Source organism: Podarcis bocagei (genome assembly GCF_964188305.1).
Source record: "Podarcis bocagei genome assembly, chromosome: 15".
NCBI lineage: Eukaryota > Metazoa > Chordata > Lepidosauria > Squamata > Lacertidae > Podarcis > Podarcis bocagei.
In genome coordinates, this window is record NC_138141.1 from 34,525,915 (window position 1) to 34,549,816 (window position 23,902).

The 23,902-nt window shown below is 45.0% G+C and overlaps 1 protein-coding gene across 5 annotated transcripts in view; it reads right to left on the reverse strand.

Moving 5' to 3' along the window:
- The window catches only part of RASA4B (RAS p21 protein activator 4B), a 51,521-nt gene that overhangs the window by 16,553 nt on the left and 11,066 nt on the right, over positions 1-23,902 (reverse strand). For 2 of the 5 annotated variants that reach the window (XM_081172951.1, XM_081172950.1), the window contains exons 2-5: positions 10,948-11,004; positions 10,398-10,511; positions 7,864-7,925; positions 3,852-3,981 (exon numbers count right to left, since the gene is read on the reverse strand). In XM_081172951.1, coding sequence (XP_081029077.1) covers positions 3,852-3,981; positions 7,864-7,925; positions 10,398-10,511; positions 10,948-11,004 — 363 coding nt within the window. Of the gene's footprint in view, positions 1-3,851; positions 3,984-7,863; positions 7,926-10,397; positions 10,512-10,947; positions 11,005-11,160; positions 11,743-23,902 lie in introns of those variants that run through there. The other 3 variants (XM_081172953.1, XM_081172952.1, XM_081172954.1) reach the window with 3 other exon arrangements.

Consider the following 23,902-nt stretch of genomic DNA (forward strand, 5'->3'; position numbering starts at 1 on the left):
TTTTCTTTTTCTGTCAAAGGGCTTGTGTTGCTGTTTCCTAACATTCTTCTGTAGTATTACCATCCCTTAACACCCCCACTTTTCCAGCAGTGATGTATGGAAGTGAGAACTGGACCATAAAGAAGGCTGATCGCCAAAGAATTGATGCTTTTGAATTATCGTGCTGGAGGAGACTCTTGAGAGTCCCATGGACTGCAAGAAGATCAAACCTCTTCATTCTGAAGGAAATCAGCCCTGAGTGCTCACTGGAAGGACAGAGCTTAAAGCTGAGGCTCCAATACTTTGGCCACCTCATGAGAAGAGAAGACTCCCTGGAAAAGACCCTGATGTTGGGAAAGATGGAGGGCACAAGGAGAAGGGGACGACAGAGGATGAGATGGTTGGACAGTGTTCTCGAAGCTACCAGCATGAGTTTGACCAAACTGCGGGAGGCAGTGGAAGACAGAAGTGCCTGGCGTGCTCTGGTCCATGGGGTCACGAAGAGTTGGACCTGACTAAACGACTAAACAACAACACCCCCATTAGCCCTTAGCATATGGCTTTGCACCCTCTTCCGGGGGCCCAGCATTCAAACACAGCATCACTCTGCACAGGCTTCCTTTTGAACATTCAATGTTCTTCTCCCGCCGAGTTTGAGAGTTTCATTTTAATGAAAGGATTATTCCCAGCAGAGAACTGGTGGATACCGCGAGACAGTAAAGAAAGGAAAATTGGGAAAGTTTATTGCTTTATAAAAACGCATCTCTGACTCACATCGCCAGATCCTCCGCTTGCACAGCAGCAGTGATCAGGCATTCCCTGCTACACCCTCGCAAGCCTGAACTTTGCCTTCCGTCTCATCTTTGCTGTGCCCACCACAAAACCATGAATCCTCCTTGCGCTGTTTCATACCAGCTATGCAATTATGTTGGTTGATTTCCCTGCCCGCCCCCCTCTGATTTTTAATGCAAATGGTCAAAGTGGGTTCAGCATTTCTATTACAGCAGAGCTTTGCATGAAGAAGATCCCCGATTCATTCCCCAGCTGGGGATCCTGGACAGCTGCTAGCAGTCAATGAATGGACAATCTGAGCTAGATGGGTCTCAGCTAGAACCACGGGTCTGACCTGGCAGAAGGCAAATTTAAATAAAAGCAAAAACAACCCTGTAAGGTACATCAGCATTATTCCCCATTTTACAAACAGGGAAGGGGACTGAGGCCAGGAGAGAGAGGCTCGTTTGTCAAAAGCTGCCTGGAAGAATTCAAATCCCTACTCGGTAATGATGCTCACTGGGTAACCTTGGTTTAGTCACAGTTTCTCAGCCTAGCCTAGCCCACAGGGTTGTTGTGAGGGCAACAGGGAGAGAGGGAGAGCCACGCACGACGCCTTGAGCCCCTTTGAGCAAAGGTGGGATATAGACTTTTTAAAAATCGACTAACGTATCTAGGGATTATAAGGACGGAAGTCCCCAAAAAAGATGGTTAGGTTGTTTATGTATGCAGCTAGGATTCTTTATGCACAGAAATGAAAAGAAGAAGTAGTAGTTCCCACCAAAGAAGAATGGATAAGCAATGGGCTAGGCTAAATCTGCAAAGCTAACAGCTAAAATTAGAGAACGATGATTGCTTTAAGGAGGAATGGAAGCCTTTTCTAGATTGTTTGAAGAAATATTATAGTATGATGAATTTGTGAGCATGATTCGAACTACGAGCAACAGAAAGAATGAGAGATTATTGTATTGTGGTTATGATATAAAAGAAGAAAGATAGGGTGCAGCAAAGGGGAAGAATAAAAAAAAACCATGAAAAATGGGATGGGAAGTCGATAAAAGAAAAAACGATTATGTATTATATGGGAAATTTGTAATATAAAATATATTGCCAACAAAAAATTGACTAAAATAAAATGTAGTCAAAAAAAATTGACAAATAAAATCCCTGTGAGGGCTCAGTCTCTTAGCTGCTGTACTGTGCCAGCTCTAGAGCAAGAAAATTTATGGGAAGCACTTTCACAAGTGCTATTCACCGAAATCATTAATAATTTTTATTAATAAGCTGGAAGGGCTGTCTATCTGACCCAGCATTACCGCCCTGTGTTCCCTCTGTTCTTCCTAAAGGAACGGTACAGCTCATTCCTTCGGTCAGCCAATCCCCCATGATTAAGGGCTCTTGCAATTAGAGAGGGCTCAGAATGTTCCCTGACAAAGGGCTTGGCTTGATCCTCCGGGGGGGGGGGGAGGGACAGACTCCATGCAGAGTAGCTCAGTGGCAGAGTGCATGCTCTGCATCTAGAAGGCCCCATCTCCAATCTCCAGTATCTCTGAGTAGACCTGGGAGCCAGGACAGAAACCCAAGAAGGCTGCTGTAGGCAAGACTGAGTTGCAAGGGCTGGTGGCCTGACTCAGATTGTGCAAAGACCACACATTCAAAGCACATGAGCTCCAACAAGGAATCCTGGGATGTAAAGAGAAATAAGTTTCTTTTTATCATATGTGGTGCCTTGTAGTAAGGTTAAAGCTTACTGGGAAATAATAATTTAATAATAATAATTTACCGTATTTTTTGCCCTATAGGACACACTTTTTCCCCTCCAAAAATGAAGGGGAAATGTGTGTGCGTCCTATGGGGCGAATGCAGGCTTTCGCTGAAGCCTGGAGAGCGAGAGGGGTCGGTGTGCACCGACCCCTCTCGCTCTCCAGGCTTCGCGGACCTCTCCGCAAGCAGCGGGAGCGCTCCCGCTGCTTGCGGAGAGTTGCCGGCATGCCGAAGCCTGCGCGCGCTGAGATCAGCGCGTCCAGGCTTCGCGGACCTCTCCGCAAGCAGCGGGAGCCAGCACTGGGCTCCCACGGCTTGTAGAGAGCTGCCTGTTTGGGGGCTGGGGTCGGGGGAAGCTCGGGCCTCCCCCGCCCCAGCCCCGCGCCTGGGGGAAAAATAATTTCCCCCCCTTTATTTTCCCCCCAAAAAACTAGGTGCGCCTTATGGGACGGTGCGTCCTATAGGACGAAAAATACGGTGTTTATTTATACCCTGCCCATCTGGCTGGGTTTCCCCCAGCCAGATGGGTGGGGTATGTAATGAACTGATATGTAATGAATTGAAAATGATGTTTAATATAACATTTGTAAAAAACAACAACCCAGAAGCTTTTCTTTTGGGAATTATAGGGGCAGAACTACCAAAACTGTATAGAAACTTATTCAGGTATGTGACTAGAGTGGCAAGAATGTTACTCGCCCCAAAATGGCAATAAGCAGAAGTCCCAGCAAGGGAGGAATGAATACAAAAATTTATGGAATATGCAGAAATGGCTAAACTTACCAGAAGAATAAGAAATCAAGATAAACTTTTTAGCAAAGAATGGAAATGGTTTATTGAATATTTACAGGTAAATTGTAAACAGATAAGAACACTGGCAGGATTATTGTAATAACCTGCAGTTTGACCAGAGTATATATTTAAAGTAAATGAATAAATGAGCAAATTACGTTAATCTGGATATGTGGAAGGTATTAAAAATAAATTTAAGGAACCGCAGAAAGAGGGGGAAGGAAGTCAAGTTTTGAAATGTCAAAATGATTGTAAAATTAGTGAAATGTATAAACTTGAAAAGCATAAATGAATGAATTTATGAAGCCTGGGAATTGTAGTATGTTAAGGATACTGAAAACTGTAGTTCTGTGAGGGGTAAGCTACAGTTCTGAGGAGTCTTTGTGGGGGGAGAGGGGCAGATTGCTCCAGCCAAAGGGTCTGGCTTTACAGCTTGTGGAAGCATCTTAAAATCAGACAGAGGGCTGGATGGCATAAGGTCACAGGGGAGGGGAGGTTGCAAACCCTTGCCCTGCAACCTCGCCTCTGGCACAGCACAGCCTTACCTGGCATCAAACACAGTGCAGCGCAGCTTTCTCACGGCTCCGCTGTCAACGATCTCAATCTGGAGATGGATTTCCCCCTGAACTTCCTCGTCTGGGTCAATTTCAGTGAGGTTCAGCCAGCCATTATAGCCTGGGAACAGAGACAGGGAGAAGGAAGCACAAGAATTTCAACTCAGGGGCAACCGTGCCCTACCCTCACAGGGATGGCACAGGGTCAAAGAAGACCACGGAATCATAGAGCTGGAAAAGGACCACAAGGGTCATGAAGGCTGAGTGCGCATTACCAGCTGGAAGCACAGATAGATTGTTTTTCTCAGTTCCGGTTGAAGCTGATTTGTTGAAAACCACAGCACAAAACAGTATTTTATTTTTTACTTTTAAAAATCTGTCTTCTTCTATGGCGATCACTCGTAGTCGAGTAAGATTGCCTTCCATGAACATGGTTTTAACAGCGAGTCCATAAGTGACTGTGGGGGCCAATTCTAGATCCACACATCCTTCCACAGTGGGGACATAGGTTTCCGGGTGGGAGTTGGTCACAGTGAGGGTTTGCCAAGCGTGCCTTCCTCTTAGCATGTTTCTCCCCTTTGCCCTGAGTTCAAGCGTCCTGAAAGTCCATGACACCTTTGGTAAAGGTTGTTCTCTATTTGGAGCACTCGCAGGCCAGTGTTTCCCAGTTGTCGGTGTTTATACTACTTTTTTTTAAAAAAATTGCTGTATACTGCCCTTCACCCGTAGATCTCAGGTTAGTTCACAACACAAAAATACAGTGTAAAATATTTCCTGAGAACTCTACTAGTTATTGACCAAAATAAATATATATATTTCCTAAGAAGCAACAAGACAGATATGGATATTGGCTAACATTATGTGTTTAACGCTTCCCAAACCAGCAGTGGGAGCATCCTGATGTGGATTAAACAGGAGTGTGTACACAGCTGGAGACTGTTAAAAACTTCTTTGACATTTTATTCTGACTCTGGAGTCTTCCTTAGCTCTTAATCCTCTTGCAACCTAGTCCAGGGCCGGATTTAGGTTTGATGAGCCCCTAAGCTACTGAAGGTAACAGGGCCCTTTATATGGCCAGCTGTCCTTTGTCAACAACAAATTGTCACTGTTTTTTGTGTTGAATATACGCTATATGGTAATTTATGGACCTAATAGGTATCTAAAGCCATTTGCACATGTCACCATGCAACCAGTCCATGCAGAATGGAGGCACCCTATATATAGAAATGAGCAAACCAGTGATATTTTAGGGAGCAGGCTAGCAGGCAAGGCCCATTACTTACAGCATAGGAGCCTAGACAACACAAAACACTGTTGCTGCATGTAGGTTTTATTTTATTTTTTATCTTATATTTTGGAAAATGTACATCCAGTTTTTTCCCCCTTTAAATTTTTTGGGGGCCCAGGGGCCCTAATCTATAGCTTGTTTAGCTTATACATAAATCCGGCACTGTTGTCACCCTGTTCATCTTTTCCATCCCATTTATTGGAACAAGCCAGTATAAATGTGCTGGGTCTTGCCTATGCTAGGAAAGAGTTATGGGCTAAAGGCCTGGGATCATCCACGCCTACCTTTTGCCCTGCGCTTTCTAGGCAGAGGTTGGCACTTTAAAGCTCTGTGCCTGAGCACTTTTATTTTTATTTTTTATTTTTGCTGCTTTTGGCACTTTCCCCAGGAAAACCTGCCTTTTAACGCTAAGTCAGAAAACAAACTTCAATTCAGATTTTTCGCGGATTGCCATTTGGTCCGATTCAGCGGTAAAGAGCATGTTTTCATGGGGGGAAAGTGCTAGTGAAAAAACCCCAAAGCGAAAGCACACAGACACAGCATTTTAAAGTTCAGACCTAGAAATGCAGCAGAAAAAGGAAGTCTCTCATTAGCTGCAGACAGGGAAGAGTCAGTCATGCAATGTTGTCAAGGAGCAGAATGCAGCTGCTGCAGTGATGCAAGAGGGAGGGAATTTCACACAAAAGGAATGGACCACTTGCTCCAATTTACTGGTCTGTTCTGTGTAGGGCTAGCATTGCAGACCCTCCAAATGTCCCTATTTTCCAGGGCAGTTCCGGATTCACAGAAGCTGTCCAGGTTTCTGATTTGATCCTGGAATGTCCCACTTTTCCTCAGGATGCCCCTATTTTCATCACAGAAATGTTGGAGGGTATGGAGTTATGCAACAACCCCCGCCGCCCCGGAGCCAAGGAGATAAGTAACTATACAACCTTTAGAAGACATACGAAGGCAGCCCTGTATAGGGAAGCTTTTTTAATGTTTAAAGCTTTATTTTGTTTTTATAGACATTGGAAGCTACCCAGATTGGTTGGGGCAACCGAATTAGATGGGTTGGGTTTAAATAATAAAATGATGATGATGGAATAAGACGTCCCTATTTTCATCAAAGAAGCATTGGATTCAATTCTTCATTGCCAGTCTACAACACAATGCATAGAATATCTGCTTTTTTTTTAACCTAAATGCCATGAGAAAAAACAAAAACAAAAATGGGACCTGTAGTCTAAAACCTCTAGACCAGGGGTCAGCAACCTTTCTCAGCCGTGGGCCGGTCCACCATCCCTCAGACCATGTGGTGGGCTGGACTATATTTAGAAAAAACTCAGAATGAATTCCTATGCCCCACAAATAACCCAGAGATGCATTTTAAATAAAAGGATACATTCTACTCATGTAAAAACACACTGATTACCGGACTGTCTGCGGGCCGGATTGAGAAGGCGACTGGGCCACATCCGCCCCCCGGGCCTTAGGTTGTCTACCTCTGCTCTAGACTCTAGAGGAAACTAGGCTGTCAAAGGCTGATATACTGCACTGTTTAATTCTGTTGTCTGATTTCCTCATAAATGTATCTCATTTGATGAAAAATGGTATATGAATACCTGCAACCAATAATAATAATAATAATAAACTATAGTGGAGCAGCTCACAAAGAACTGTGGCATTACAAGTGTGCTCTGTGAGATGTTGGAGGGCCTGCTGTCTTCTTGACAGATGAATAACCTGCGTAGCAGACCCACAAAATCACATGAAAAAATTGCAATATTCACACAGCCAGCTCAGGGATTTGTTCTCCAGGAGATCCCTGAACCCAGGCCTACGGCCAAGAAAGCAACCATCACCTCCAAATCTTGGGAAAGCGTCTAAGTTACTGGGCAGAAACTACCCCAAAGGTCAAGAGAGGAAGATTCTTTTCTCAGACACAATCTCTCTCTCCGCCTCCATCCCAAAGATGAGTCACTGGGCCTCCCAAGACATCCCCTGATCCTTGAGCAAGCAGATCACGTCCTCTCTTTTGCTCCTGTCTAGGAAGGTAGACAGATAAGGAGACGGAAGTGGGTGGGAGCAGGAGATTCAGCTGGGATCCAGTTCTTGACTGCTGCCCTCAAACCTGTTCTGGGTTCAGACCCACAAGGATAACACAAAGCGAGAGAAACGGGACCTATATGAATTGGAGGGAGAAGCAGCTGAATCTGGAATCTGCATGAATAGCAGAGGATATTAGCTAGCGGATCCCCTCACTCCTACAGTCTGTGTTTGGAATAAATTGTGCAAAACAGGAATATCTACATATCTGCATTTAATTTGCACATTCCCCTCCCCTCGCTGTATAGCTGATCATGAGCAGCAGTTACAGTATGAGAGTTTGCACAGCACAGTCAAGACTGGGTTGTGCAGAGTTCACATGCATCTCGAGGCTCAGGTAACCGGTCCCATGTGTTTAAAGGCACTCTTTGTATGGCCAGAAACACTGTTTTTAAAAAAATGAATGCGGTGTTACAATTCGTTGCCAAATTTGTTATCCATCAAACATCCTTGTTTACTAAGAATAAGGGGGGAAGGTAAAGAAAATGGGAAAGAAATGGGAGGTTCACCTGCTTTAGTTACTCCATCTGCAGATACTGACTTTTTGGTGCAGGGACCATGCACCAAATTTGTTCAATTTACTCATTCAAAATTATTTACCTCTCCCAACAGAGGGAATAATCTCACCTTTTGGGTGCTCAGCCAACAGGCTTTGGGTGATGGAGACCTTCCCGATGACGTCGTCCCGGCTGGCACGAGAAAGGAAAACAAAAAACGTAAGTGTCAGAGCTGCTTCCAGATCCTAGCTCACAGAGGATCACACTAGCCAGCGTTCACTTTATAAAAGTCTTTATTGAGTTACAGTTTCCATTCTCAAGCTGCCGCGTGCAGCTCTACGTCTTATGGGTTAGACCGGCGAAGCTCCGTCTGAGTCTCCGCCCCCTGTACACCAGCTTAATACCCTAGCCTTACTCCACCTTTTCCGCCTGACCGTTCTTCTCTGGGTCCCTCTGCCCCCCGTGGTCTCTTCCTTCCTGGACTCTTCTGACGCTGACCCCCGGACCCTTCTGTCTCCTTGCGTCGGGCTTTAGGACCTGGCTCCCTTTCCGGGCTGCTTACTGCGCCACCTTCCTGTGCATTTGAACTTGGCGCGCGCGCCCAACCTTCCACTTTCCGCTTAACCGTTTCTTCGCTCCCCGATGGAGGTGTGGCCACTCCTGACTCATGCCCTCCCCCCTGCTGCGAGCTGCCAGAACTCGATACCTGGCGCCCTTCCTCTCCACTGCGCTCTGTTGGTGACGCTGGTCCCGATTTCCAACTGCTGCCCTCTGAGCCCCCTCTGGACCCTTCTTCCTGGGGTGTCCCCCTAGGCTCCCCCCTTGCTCTGGCCACTGGCGCTCCTTTCTGTGAATCTTCTGATTCACTGGAAAGACTCGGAGATCTCGGGTCGTCGTCATCACTCATCTTTTCTTCGGCCTCCTCCCCCTCGCTCTCTGTTTCCTCCCTTGCCCTCGCCTCTGCTCCTGAACCCCTGGCAGAAAGGTAAATGGGATATCCAAGAAACCAGAGAGTATAAGCCTGGAGCATTTCAGGTTTTACTGATCTGGACTAGAACTGAAATTGGACTGGAGGCAAGAGAGGGAGATTGTCTAACACTGAAACCCACAGTATCACCTGAAGACATTTGATGCAACAACCTTTCCTGGCGACCCATCTGAATGCTACTCCTTTTCCTTTTAGCACTAGGAACAGACACCTTTCCCCTGAATGTTATTTCCAAATGGTAAAAGAACTTCTTGGCAGTGGAAGAGGCTGCCTTCGGGTCTGGGTTCTCCTTCCCTGCACATAATTCCTAAGAGGATGAGTGTGGAGCCGGTCCTTGCCCCAGGCAGAGTGATGTGCCTGCTTCAGGCAGCGGATGCTGGGAGTGGCAACAGCCCACCCGCCATTCCCCTGAACCCCGCACATAAAGTGGTAGATCTTGTGATATTCATGTTTCAATTGGCTACCAGGTCAGATTCTGTACAGGGGGGTGGGATACCATCTTGTGTTACGGGGTGGGGGGTTACAATCTTGTCCTTCACCTCAGGTAGCAAAAGGTACATATCCAGGCCTGGCCAGCTGGCCCATCTATCAGGGATGCTGTACAGTGGTACCTCGGGTTACATACGCTTCAGGTTACATACGCTTCAGGTTACAGACTCCGCTAACCCAGAAATAGTGCTTCAGGTTAAGAACTTTGCTTCAAGATAAGAACAGAAATCATGCTCTGGCGGCACGGCGGCAGCAGGAGGCCCCATTAGCTAAAGTGGTGCTTCAGGTTAAGAACAGTTTCAGGTTAAGAACGGACCTCCGGAATGAATTAAGTACTTAACCCGAGGTACCACTGTACTGTCATCTGCTCAGTAATGTGGAACATTCTGCCAATACAGATTCAGCAGGCGCCTTCTGTTTCGACTTTCAAATACATGCTGAAAGCTTTTCTATTCCATCAGGCTTATGCAGGCCATTAAGAATACATCTTTCCACAATAGTTATTTTTAAGTTGTTTTTTTTAATATGGTCTTTATTGCATGGTTTTATGTACAATTGATGTAAACCGCTCTGATTATTATTATTTTAAATAAAGTACTGGGTAAATCATCAAACCATCAATTCTAGCACGCGGGAGGCCACCTAAATTATATAATGGCATCTGAATGATTGGGATTAGTAATTGTATAATAATTTGGCATTGTTATAATGAGGCTTTTATTTGATTATTGTAATTGAAAACTAATAAAAAATTATCTAAAAAAGATTATTATTTTAAATAAATAGTGATATATAAATATAATTTTTTTTTAAGAAATGGCACCAGCCACACACAACAGGGAGGTGTCAGCAGACCCAAGCTTAGCAGTAGCACATTTATTCATTTATTTATTTACAGAAAAGAAAACTTAAGAAATGTTTACCACTGCAGCTTTTAAGGTGCAAGGCACTGTTTTCCAGATTTATCACTTCCACATATATTTATTTTGAACGTATTGAAATTTCTGCCGAAAGGGTAAATGCGAGTAAAATGAGGGGTATGTGTGGCATTTCAATGAGGATGGTGTTGCGAAGACGCTCCACAAAGCTTGTGTGCACTAGAAGCATGGAGTCCACAATAACTTGCTGCGTAGATGCCAGGAGAGCCAGGAGGAAGAGCCTCATCTCTGCAGGAAGTGATGTCATACCTGAGTGCATCTTCGTCCATGACATAGAATGACACGCAGTGGAAGGTGGGGGGGAGGTGGACTTCGTATTCTTCGCCCCAGAAAGGAAATAGTGTTTTCCACACAGTGGCTGTCCTGGTGGGAGGAGGGGAGAGATAAAAAGGACCAGGTGCTTAAAAGGAAAAAGGGTCAGCAACCTTTTTCAGCCATGGGCCGGTCCACAGTCCCTCAGACCATGTGGTGGGCCGGACTATATTTTGGTGGGAAAAATGAACGAATTCCTGTGCCCCACAAATAACCCAGGGGTGCATTTTAAATAAAAGCACACATTCTACTCATGTAAAAGCACACCGATTCCTGGACCATCCATGGGCCGGATTGAGAAGGTGATTGGGCCACATCCGGCCCCCGGGCCTTAGGTTGCCTACCCCTGTCATACACAATCTGAAATGCAAGGGGTAACTCATGAGAAGTATGCTTGGATTAAGTCCAGATTTTGGCCCCTTTCCTCTGATTTGCAGGGCAAGGAGAGAGGGAGGGGGGAGGGGGTGTTCTAATGTTCACCACTTACCTGATAATGGCTTCATTGTCAATTTTCACAATGCAGTAAGGGTCACTGCTGCCTGTACTGGACAAAAGGAGGGGGGAAATACAAATAAAGATTCTCCACGGCTGTAGCATGATACAAATTACCCCCAGAACACACTGATTCACCACAGAAAGGTGCCTAATGCAGAGTCAGACCACTGGCATTGTCTCCCGCATGGGTCTCTCCCAGGCTTACCTGGGAAACACCAGGGATTCAGCCCTAAGACCTTTTCAAGATTCTAGTCCCCATGGGTCTGGAAAAGGTTTCCTCTTGCTCAGTTTCATTCACCCTGACTGGCAGTGGCTTGCCTGGGTCTCAGCCCTACCTGGAGACGCAAAGGATGGAATAGGGGACGTTCTGCCACTGAGTTACGGCCTTCTTCTACATTAGAGAGATTTCCAGCACCTCCACCACCACCATCCTGCCTCACAATATTCTGCCAGGGGTGGGAAGCAGTTATAGGCTTTAATCAGTGCAATTAGCCAACTAATGCTTTAATCCCATATCATTACACAGGCGCGCGCACACAACGCTTCTGGTCATTTAGGAGGGACGACACTCTGGCATGAAGTTGTGGACTAAGGAGGTGCACAACAGACCTCTTTTTCCCTGTATCAAATTTGGTGGGAAAGAAATGTTCAAAGCTCTGTTTTCCTCCCAACGCAAAGTCCACCGCCCTCCAGATTTCTCTTCCCTATTATCCAGACATTCCCTATGTGATCAATGTCGCTTTTTTCCTATTTGGATTTTCAAAGCATAAGACATCTCTGGATTTAGGGCAGAAAAAAACTGTGGGACAGCAGCAGATGGAGGAGAACGACAAATCTGACCCAGGGATCTTTCCCAGAGGGATTCAAATTTCTCTTTGAAAGGAGGAGTCTACACCACGATCAAGCAGAAGGAGATTTATTGTTGTCGACACAGTACTGTGGGCAAAGAACCCCCCAGCTCATGCTGGAAAGAGGGGATTGCACATTCCAGTTCACATCACAGATAATTTATACCCTAAGACTGTTCAAATATCCCTACTACAATTCCTATTGGTTAAGAAATTGCAGTTTACAGGCTTCCCGATCTGCCTACATCATGTTTGCTCCTAAACATGTAAAACTGGTACGCCCAGCAATAACATACATCCCATGTCCATTCAAATTAGCAGTTTTTACAATAGGGGTGTGTTTTATAATATTCATGAAGCATTTGAAGAAGAGTACTAGTTCTTAACTATGGGATGCGGGTGGCGCTGTGGGTTAAACCACAGAGCCTAGGACTTGCCAATCAGAAGGTCGGCGGTTCGAATCCCCGCGACAGGGTGAGCTCCCGTTGCTCAGTCCCTGCTACTGCCAACCTAGCATTTCGAAAGCACGTCAAAGTGCAAGTAGATAAATAGGTACCGCTCTGGCGGGAAGGTAAACGGCGTTTCCGTGTGCAGCTCTGGTTCGCCAGAAGCTGGCCTAGTCATGCTGACCCAGAAGCTGTACACCGGCTCCCTCGGCCAATAAAGCGAGATGAGCGCCACAACCCCAGAGTCGGCCACAACTGGACCTAATGGTCAGGGGTCCCTTTACCTTTATTTACGGAATCAATGTAAAGAAATGGACTCACTAGTAGGGTTTGACTAAACACTTACAATTAACAAAACTAACATAGTGATAGAGATGAGGTTAAAGTGATAAGAATGCAACAACATCTGATTTTTACGGGACAGGACCGTTTTAGGCAAAGGGATGCATTTTGTTTTTTAATCCATTCCCCTTCTCAGAACGACCCCCTCTGTGCAAATAAAACTAGCAGGTCAAACTGACCCCAAGTATGCATTTTCTATGGGACGCGGGTGGTGCTGTGGGTTAAACAACAGAGCCTAGGACTTGCCAATCAGAAGGTCGGTGGCTTGAATCCCCGCGACGGGGTGAGCTCCCATTGCTCGGTCCCTGCTCCTGCCAACCTTGCAGTTTGAAAGCACGTCAGAGTGCAAGTAGATAAATAGGTACCACTCCGGTGGGAAGGTAAACGGCGTTTCTGTGTGCTGCTCTGGTTCGCCAGAAGCGGCTTAGTCATGCTGGCCACATGACCCGGAAGCTGTACGCTGGCTTCCTCGGCCAATAAAGCGAGATGAGCGCCGCAACCCCAGAGTTGGCCACAACTGGACCTAATGGTCAGGGGTCCCTTTACCTTTACTAGTTCTTAAACTATCATCTGCTATTTCACCTTGTTATGCCAGGTCATCTCTAAATTCAAGGCTAACAATCTAATTCTAACACATTCTTTGCTTAATTGTAACATTAGCCAGGTAAAGAGCCTCTTAGGGAGTCAAGCTTGTGAGTCCAACGTCTGCTTTGTCTCAGCATCTCAGGATGCAAGACATTTACAACTCAGGTTATAAAACATGCAGAAACAGTTCTGCAAAGGGGCCCTTCCTTGGGACTCCTTTGAACCTCTTTGTTCACAGAATCGGTCTTAAGGCAGGCATGGTCATCCTCACCATACTTTCCCTAAGAATAAAACTCATTTTCATTCATTTATTATTCCACAACGACACATGGACAAAGGAGAATTAAAGGAGTCGTGAGGCAATCTACGTTAAGCAGAGGTATGGACAGGCCCAGAGGCTACTAAATCTAGTTTGTCCCCATCCTCCTCCTAGTTGTGTTGTACAGAGTTGTGTTACCTCAACACCAAGAAAGAGGAATCCAATGTCTGGTGCCAAGCCTTGGGCCAGATATAAATAAGGCAGGCAGGTGGGGGCATGCTTAGGTTGCGAGAGCAGACCTCCATTCACCCTTATGGACCAGCCTCCATTTTTATGCATCTCCTCCCCCCCCCCCCAAGAAAAACTATGCAAGTTAATTTGAGATCCCAGGACCTGGGTCCATGGATGTAGCCAGGATTTTTGCTAGGGGGGGGGGGGCAAACCTCAGTTTGCCACGTATTTTTATTGATTTTTATTTATTGGGGGGGAAACTGCCCCCCCGGCTACGCTCATGACCTGGTCGCTCACCTGCCCAGTGGCTGCAAGGACACTTGGAACATTGCTTTCCATTACATAGCAGGTTGCAGCTAAATCCGAAAGGTTTACTGTGGATTTTCTAGGCTTAACGAAGGTTCTCTCTGTTGACTCATTTTCACCTTAAATAAATATCATCCCCACATTATTACTGTGATCAGGCTGCAGGAAATGAACTATAAGATGTTGACCCAAGTGAGCTTAATTAAAGTAGGATAATAGCTACCACAGCACTGGAAAGCTGGCGTTTAAAAAATTACTGCGAAATAAATATTAAATTTGAAAGCATTAAAGCTTGTAAATCCATATGAACCTAACCAAACCTTGAGATTATCATCTGAGGCCCTCCTTCGTGTGCCTCCTCCATGAGAAGTCCTAATGGCAGCAACACAAGAAAAGGCCTTTTCTGCAGTGGCTCCCTGTTTTTGGAATCCTCTCCCCAGGAAGGTTTGCCTGGTGCCTTCATTATACACATTTAGGTGCCGTGCGAAAAGCACTGTTGCTGTTTAAGCATAAAGATCCTATTTGTGGAGGGCAATAAATAAAACAACATTGAACTGTGTGCATATGATATGTTTTATTAGTGATCTTAAATAGATTTTGCATATCTTCCTATATACATAAAAATGTAAGGCTGTCATCACGCAGCCCCCATTGGAAGATTTGTAGTGCCAGATCACAATACTGGATGTGAATGAAGAAATGGAGTTGGGAAGGTGGAAAGTGAGCTTACTGGTTGCATGAGGTGGGATCTAAAAGCTTTAGGGATTTAATGTGAGGCAGAATGGCAACAGGGCTTGTGAGTGGAACTAACAGGGGAACAGCCCCTAGTATTTATACTTTATTTGGGTCGCCATATTTCAGAAAGTGAAAATCCAGACACAAAAGTTATTGAGCTTTGTTTATTTCTGACCTGTGTTTTTTTAAAATCCCCCCCCCCATTCCATTCCTGACATGGGTTGATATACGTCCGGGTTTCCCCGAATATTCTATACATTTCTCAAGAAGTTAGACAATACATATGGATTGTGGTTAAAGCTATGTGTCCTCAGTTTCACATGCCAGCAGTGGGAGCTCACTGGAGCCAGAAGAAACAGTAGTATGTACACAGCCTAAGTGCAACTGACCCTTCGAAACGTCTTGGCTTGAATGTAAAAACCAAAAAGGAATCCTGGCTGTGAAAAAAAGACCACAGAGGCAAACAAGACACTTGGCTTCCAGGAAAAGGATTTTAAAACCTTGGGGCCTCATCCAGAACATATGCACAAAGGAAGAGGAAGGGAAAAGAAACCAACTGGATATAAAAAACAACAAACTGAAGGCTGAATTAGTGTGTGCGTGTTTTCCTTTTGGATGACAAGCACTAGGAAGGGCAGATAAGGTGCCACCTTTATTTTGGAACAGTGGCAATGCCCAAGGCAGTAGTTCTCTGATTGTTTTGATGGGCTGCTGAGAGATATTAAAACCCCCAAAGGCGTCTGCAAGTACTGTTTCGTGTGTACAGGTTGAGGCAGCTTGCTTACTATGTGGGACAGTACAGAAATGTGCATGAAATATGTATATGCTAACTACAGCTGTACACACACACCATATATTTAAACAACATTCCTCTCCCTACCTCCCCAAAAAGAATAATGGGAACTGTAGTTTGCCCCTCACAGAAGTATCGTTCCCAATAACCTTAACAACAGTTCTCTCTTTGGGTTCTTTGAGGGAACCCAAAGGCAGGGTGTCGATATAGCTATGCAAAGATGGAAGACTTCCATGGGCAGCCGGTGAAGGCTGTGTGTGAGACAAGCTCTCGCTCTCGCTGACAGGGCTTAACTTGCCCCTGATCAAATTAACATGGCAGGCGTCTGGGGTTCTCACTAGTGCCGCTCTTAGGAAACACAACTAGCTGTTTAAAACCAGTGAGGAGATATTTGGGGCCCAGTGCAAAGATCAATACCTTTCCCACAATTCCCTGACTGGAAGTGGGCTAATAGCGGTTATAAAGAAATCTAAGGTCTCAAATGTAGAATAAATGTTCAAAAATGTACAAGGCAAACACATACATAAGTATATAAACCATGTGCCTGAAATAGTTCAGGAGAGCAATCCTGAAGTCATTTTGACTCTCCCAAATTGACTTAGGGGACTCAGTCCCTTGGGGAGTTAGGAAAAAATTGGGGGGTTGGCTTTTGCTGCCCATCACAAAGCACAGAGCTTCCCCTGCAATGGACAGGCCACCCTGCTGAATTATTAGGTACAACTGGACCTTGCCATTATTCCAGATGCTAAGAGTCAGACGCAGGTGTTCTTACCATCCATGCTGTGAACTAGGATTTGCAAGACCGGGGTTCACAAGCCCCCACACTCAGCCACAAAACTCGCTAGGTGACCTTGGGCCTGTCACAGTCTCTCAGCCTAAACTACCTCGCAGGGTTGTTGGAAGGACAAAAACAGAGAGGGAACCACAAATGCCTCCATGGAGGAAAGGTGCAATATAAATGTAAATAACAATACCTCCTTCAACAATACCACTAAACGCACTCAGCTTTTCTTTTTCAAATGCTCCTCACAGGGCTTGGGTTCCCAGACCTCTGTCTCTCTCCATCTTTGGATACATTCCAGTTGAAAGGCTTTCCAACAAGAGATTTGAGAGAACGCCAAAGTGTCAATAAAGAGGCCTTTTCCAAGGCTTATGCAGTGAGTAACCAAACCATGTATTTATAGAACTGAGAGAATGGATGTTTGGAGACCTGTGACCTAACCTCCTTCCAGTCGCTTCACTGACTGCCCCCTTGGGCCCGTCCTGCTCAATCTGCCACCATCTCAACTGAAGGTCAAATGAGCCTCTTGCTCCGATAGTGTTTCTCACTATCAGATTTCTAAAACGAGAGGGAGATGCCCAGGTCTCAAGCCTGCTTGGATATTCGCTACCACAGGGTCTCCCATATCGGGTGCCCTCTGCACGTGCATCAAGTCGTCCTGCAATCACATTGCAGGCTGCAAGGCTGAGTAGCTGCAAAGTACCAGTGGGTGTGCAGTCCTTTCGTGTACACATTTTATGAAGTTATCGTGGATTAAGGATGGGAAGATCTGTTAATTTCAGTTTTCACCGTTTCTCATTTCCCCAGACTTTAATTCGATTCTCCACATTTCTGCAGCCAACTTGCGGATTTTCTTTCTAAGAATCCTGATGAAAATTCTTCAGCATTTTCAGGAAAATTTCTCCTAACAAACACTACCCGTATTTTCCGGCGTATAAGACGACTGGGTGTATAAGACGACCCCCCAACTTTTCCAGTTAAAATATAGAGTTTGGGATATACTCGCCGTATAAGACTACCCCTCCCTCTTCCAACGCACACCAAATAAAAATTTAAAAAACCAGACTCCAGTCCGGCTCAGAAATCTGCTCCACTTCCCATTGGCCAGGGGCTTCTGGGGCCAATTTTCAAGTGTATTTCTGCTTCATCTAGAGAGCTTGGTGTCCTCTGATTTAATTTGCTGTCGTTTTATCCTTTGGTGGGGAGTTGCTGCAGGCGCTGCTGCTGTAGCTGGCCTATAATAAGACCCCCGACTTTTTCCTGGGTTAAAAAGTAGTCTTATACGCCAGAAAATACAGTACTTTGAATAATCATGCTTTCCCTCAAAGAATTATGGGAGCTGTGGTTCGTTAACAGTGCACAGTTCTTAGGAGACTCCTGTTCCCTTCACAGAGCTACAATTCCCTGGGACTAATCTGGGAAGGCCTTGAAGTCCTGCATTCAGCACCAGGCCTGAAATTCCTCACCCCGGCTTACTGGGAAAATGTGAGCTTCTGCTCCTTCTTCATTGCAGACATCTTTTTCAGAGCTATGACAGCCTTCTGCAGGAGATCAAGCACATCAGTGGCTGAGATCTTAATACGTGCACTGTTAAAAAGAGTACTGTAAAGGCTTTGAGTGCAGAAACAGAGAGTAAGTCAATAAGAAAGGTGTCATCAAATTAGAGACTTTGGAATTGCCTCTCCCGAGTTATTCGCTTGGCCATCTGCTGGGCACTTGCTAGATATGGGAAAGGTTCATTAAGTGGCTGAGGCCAGCGGGACTTCATTTCCTCTACGAGGCAAGCAAACAGCCTCCATGGGAACAGGTTCCATCAGGGCCATTTCTGCAGCTAAAGCACAACAGACCATATGGCCACGAGGAAGGCCTCGATAGGAGCCTGGACAGCCACAAATCTATGGTTCTGTAAAAAGAAATGGCAAGTGTCAGTTTGCTCTGTGTGTGTGTGTGTGTGTGTGTGTGTGTGTGTGTGTGTGTGTGTGTGTTTTGCCTATTTCAGGCTCCTCTGCTTGGCTTCTAGAAGTTTCTCCCAGTGTAGAGGAGGTCATCTTGTCTTGTCACTTCCTTCCTGCCACCCAAAGAAAGATGCTTTAAGTTGAACAGAAGATGAGCAGGCATCCTGATGCAGCTGCTGACAGATCTAATGCAATCTTCAGTAGCATTCACAAAAAAGGGCAGGGTCCAGATCGTGGCTAGTAGCAATACTGTATTTCCACTTTATTCCACAATGGTCAGGCCAGATCTGTTCAATTTTGAAGGCCACATTTTTAACACGTGGCAAACTGGACTGTGTGCAGAGAGCGACCATGACAGTCAGTGAGAGATCTGGAAACACAGCCTGCTTCCGTGATTAGTATTCCCTGTGGAAGAACCATGTGTTGTTCACTTTCTAAAATGAGGCATCTCATACTGTGAATGAAACATCCCACCAGTAATTTTTCCCTTGTCCAGTTTAAACTCTTCCCAAGCTTAGAAACGCCAATTTTTTAAAAGCTAAAATGGAATAGCTGTGCAATTTCCCCAGGTCTAGATGGCCTGTTGTGCTGCTATTGTGGCCAATACCAGTTGTGTATTTTTGGACTACAGCTCCCATCGTCTCTGATCACCGGAGTCTTGATCGGAGTTGAGTCCAAAAATCAAAGATACAAGGTTAGGGAAGGGCTGCTCTAGCCATCTCTTTCTCTATGGGCCGTGTTTCCTCTCTAGGTAACTACTTTAACTCTTCCTTTTCCAAATAGCTTTCAGCTTTTCCCAAAAAAATTGCAGTAGGGGACGGAAAGAATAATGATTAAGCAGATAACGGGGACAATACTGGGCTCAATGGACAATGGTCTGACTAGAGACAAGATGATGATGATGATGATGATGATGATGATAACAACAACAACTTCCTATGTGCTCTCCAATAATAAGCTCTCCAATATAAAGAATGATTGAAAGAGCCGAGCATGTTTTAGAATAAATTAAGGGGAGGCATGATGGCCATCTTCAAACATCTGAAAGTCTGTTTCATGCAGAAGATAGAGCAATGGAAGCTGGTCCATTAGGGGCAACGACCCACCAATTTCAGCCAGCCCCTATCTGCCTGCCTTGTTTCTTACAAGGGAGAGCCACAGCATAGCTCTCAAGTGTCCCTTATTTGGCGGGACAGTCCCTTATCCCAGCGCCATGTCCCGCTGCTGTCCCTTATTGATGAGGCTTCGTTTGGCTGCTGGCTGGGCTTTCTGCCTTTGGCTCGGAAGGGATCAGAAGTTGAACATACCTGTGCCCAGAAAATCCCTTATTTTCGAGGCTGTTGTTCCCTTATTTTCAAATCTGTAAGTTAACAGCTATGAGTCACAGGCTACAGCCACTCTGCATAACAACCCAATCCTTCAATTTCCAGTGCTCACAGTCTGAGTGCCATTGCTTGATGTAGCCAAAACAGAAACCATGCACTATGTGGAGATATCAACAGGACGGCCAAAACCTCAAAGGTTGCACAAATGCAATTTTAAAGGAGGGGAAATGGGAGAGGGAATCTCCAAAAAAACAGCCCAATAAAGACAACGATGCTCTGTGGCCATGGGATACTGGCTGACTTGAAGATGGTGGGAGATATGCGAAGCCTGCAGAATAGCTCTCCGCTCTACAGCTTTTAGAACAGGCCCTTGTGTCTCCCCCCAGGAAAGCAGCAAGGGAGTGAGGCCACAAATATGTACAGTGGTACCTCGGGTTACATACGCTTCAGGTTACAGACTCCGCTAACCCAGAAATATTACCTCGGGTTAAGAACTTTGCTTCAGGATGAGAACAGAAATCCTGCAGCGACGGCGCAGCGGCAGCAGGAGGCCCCATTAGCTAAAGCGGTGCTTCAGGTTAAGAACAGTTTCAGGTTAAGAACAGACCTCCAGAACGAATTAAGTTCTTAACCTGAGGTACCACTGTATTATATTTCATAAACTTTATACACCATGGGTCGCCCTCTTCATTGCACCCTGCCACCTCAAGATGAATTTTAACAGGGAGAAATGTAAAGTATTGCACTTGGGCAAAAAAAATGAGAGGCACAAATACAAGATGGGTGACACCTGGCTTGAGAGCAGTACATGTGAAAAGGATCTAGGAGTCTTGGTTGACCACAAACTTGACACGAGCCAACAGTGTGACGCGGCAGCTAAAAAAGCCAATGCAATTCTGGGCTGCATCAATAGGAGTATAGCATCTAGTTCAAGGGAAGTAATAGTGCCACTGTATTCTGCTCTGGTCAGACCTCACCTGGAGTACTGTGTCCAGTTCTGGGCACCACAGTTCAAGAAGGACACTGACAAACTGGAACGTGTCCAGAGGAGAGCAACCAGAATGGTCAAAGGCCTGGAAACGATGCCTTATGAGGAACGGCTAAGGGAGCTGGGCATGTTTAGCCTGGAGAAGAGGAGGTTAAGGGGTGATATGATAGCCATGTTCAAATATATAAAAGGATGTCACATAGAGGAGAAAGGTTGTTTTCTGCTGCTCCAGAGAAGCGGACACGGAGCAATGGATCCAAACTACAAGAAAGAAGATTCCACCTAAACATTAGGAAGAACTTCCTGACAGTAAGAGCTGTTCGACAGTGGAATTTGCTGCCAAGGAGTGTGGTGGAGTCTCCTACTTTGGAGGTCTTTAAGCAGAGGCTTGACAACCATATGTCAGGAGTGCTCTGATGGTGTTTCCTGCTTGGCAGGGGGTTGGACTCGATGGCCCTTGTGGTCTCTTCCAACTCTATGATTCTATGATTCTATTCTATGAGATAGGAGTCAGATGGGCAGGTGAGCCCAGGGGGCCCAACATTTGATCGTAAGTTCAGTTTGGGTGATCAGTAGCCTTGAATGCCTCATGGTGCTAGTCCTCATGCTGGGTGTTCTTTGCTTTTTGTTTCCTTGCAACGTGCATTTAGGCAGAGCATATGACATCGGGGAGACCACACCTGGCCGAGCTAGAGCCTGAGGTGGTGCCATAAATGGATTCCTTCCTCTACTCTCCATTAATCAGCGCAGCTTGAGGCACTGTATAGTAGGAGACCAAATAATGGAATGCACACCTGAATTATCCTATTTTCTGCTCCCTGCCTTGGCCTTCGTTAATCATTTGCAAGCTAAAGGCCGAAAAATAAACAGCCATTTAATATGAAAAAGGGTGCCCTGTGAGATGGGGAAAATAGAGATATCTCAGGAGCTGGATTTACAGCTGCTGAGTTCTGCATTTAACCATTTGGCTGCTGGCTTTTATTGCCAAGTCTGTGGGATAAATGGCTCCACCGGTATAAGCATGAGACTTTTAATATCAGGGTCGTGGGTTCGAGACCCACATTGGACAAAAAGAGGGTTGTAGCGGGTTGGACTAGATGAGCCTTAGGGTTCCTTCCAACTCTAAAATTCTGTGATTCTATGAAATTTTAAGAACATGGTGGGGAGAGGGCTGAAAAAGACAGAGGGATTGTTCATAGTGCGTGAATGCCACTTAAAAACACTTAGCAAAGCTCCCATTGTAGGTGGCAGAATGAAAACTCCTTCAGTGTTTTAGAGTGAATACGTCCTAATTAACACATTTTGGCACACAGTTCCTTCTAATGCAATGCAGTTTCAGACGTTATTTTCACCAATATATTGATTTTTATGCCCATTCCCTCCCCCCCCCCCATATGTGGGTGTTTGTAAACGTTCTTTTGTTCAGCAACTGCATTACAAAATTTGGATGTGTGCTAATTCTGATGGATGGCTGTATTTTCGTTCTCATGTTGCTTTGAAAAGTGCAAATTTTATATACTTAACTTTAAATGTGAAGTGAATCGATTTTCTCCCTCATTCCTACTCAGGAGTGAGACTGAAGGCCAAACCTGCATATAATTATTTAAAAAGCTTTGCATTTAGCGTTCTCCTCTGCATTTTTGTGTTACCATTTTTTTATGTAGGGTTCAAACATCCTGTATCCTGATGATGTTTGATCCCATTATAGAAATGAAGAGTGTTTTTGTTTTTTTTTAAGCCTAAGAGTGAGTGTCAGAATAAAGATTTAGCCACAATAAGATACGTATTCTCCTGAGGTACTATTTTAAACTTCCTGCCCCCACCTACTCTCTGGTCATAATTCTGGCCACCAGTGAAGAATTGATGTCAAAACACATCTGCCCTTTTTAATATTTGAGTGTGCTCACATTTATGTTTTGATAGGCCCTTGTTTTAAATCTTATTTCTGTTGTATGCATTCTTTTACCATAAAATACACACACACAAAAACTATTTTTTGGCTGAGGCTTTTAACTGGTCTGCTCCTGGCTCAAGATTTTCCTCCAATGGACCACAAAGAAGATTGGCTTCCACCCAAGAACATTCTCTCACAGAGCACTTCCATACACAGAGAAAGTGAGGACTCAGAAAGCTTTGTGAGAAAACTTACTACAGGCATTCCATCACCCCACCAACCAAACTGTCCCCCAGTTACTCGGTACCAACCCTAATCTTTGCCAGTTTCATCAAGTCAACTGAGGTAGGACCTACTTGCTTAAATATAGAAGAAACCATAGGAACACAACAGTTCCATCCCCAGCTTAGCAGAAAATATTGAAACTCCCAATTTTCGTTTTGAAAGATATCCAAGTTTCTAGTCCACATGCATGGCTGCAATCTCCAAATACCCCCCATGGTAAGTTCTACTGCATTCAAAGGGGCTTTCCTTCCAAATAAACATAATTAAGGGTTTAATGGTACAATTTGACCTTCGAAGAACTTCGCTTAAGGCAGATGTCCTTTTTAAAGGGTATCTTACAAAACATTTGAAGAAAATTGAGTCAGGGAAGGAATGTGATGAGGTCTTAACTACTAGAAAGAGATCAAAAAAGGAAAGCAGCTATAAGCCTTCAGAGGGAAAGAAGCTTGCAACAGAGGATCTCTACGTAATTTGTTCATTTGAAAGATATATTTAATCCACTTTTTTTCTTCTCCCCAATCCTTAGTACAGACTAAGAACTTCCTCAACCCATAACAAAACATGTTTTTCTTCTGGAGTTCTCCGGGCTGTTAGCATTGAATAAACAGCTTTAAAAGGTCACACTCAAAATCATTTCCTCCCTCTGTAAGGTTTTATGCTTTGTTGACAGATCCACAAGGTTTCCAATTACCCAGAGAGCCTTCCAGTAAAAGGTACACTGGCAGGGGGAAGTGGGAGGGGTAAGAGACCCTCTATAATACGTTGCTAAAGTGAAGTTCTTTGTTTTCTTTTTCAAAGGGGAATATTAGTCACCAGAACAAGGAAACTTTAGTGGGTATGTAAAATGTACACAATATGTGGAGTAGAAAGAGAAGAGGCCAAAGTGTTTCAACCATATTTTTTTTCCATAAAGGCACAAAATAAAGTTTAGAAATGCTGCAAAATACATATGTTTGCTAGCTATGATTCGAGTCCTCTTGGTTTGACTGCACCACAGCATGCTGCGATTAAACCCTTTGCCTGATCCGTCTGTTGTCTTGTTTCACTGAAGTCAAGTTGCTGACACCCTACTCAATACCTAACTGCATAGATTGTAAGCTGCTTGGGGCAGGGAACTGTCTTGGTACTTATATTACTCAAGCTTCCCGCATCCCACCCATCGACTGCTTAAAAA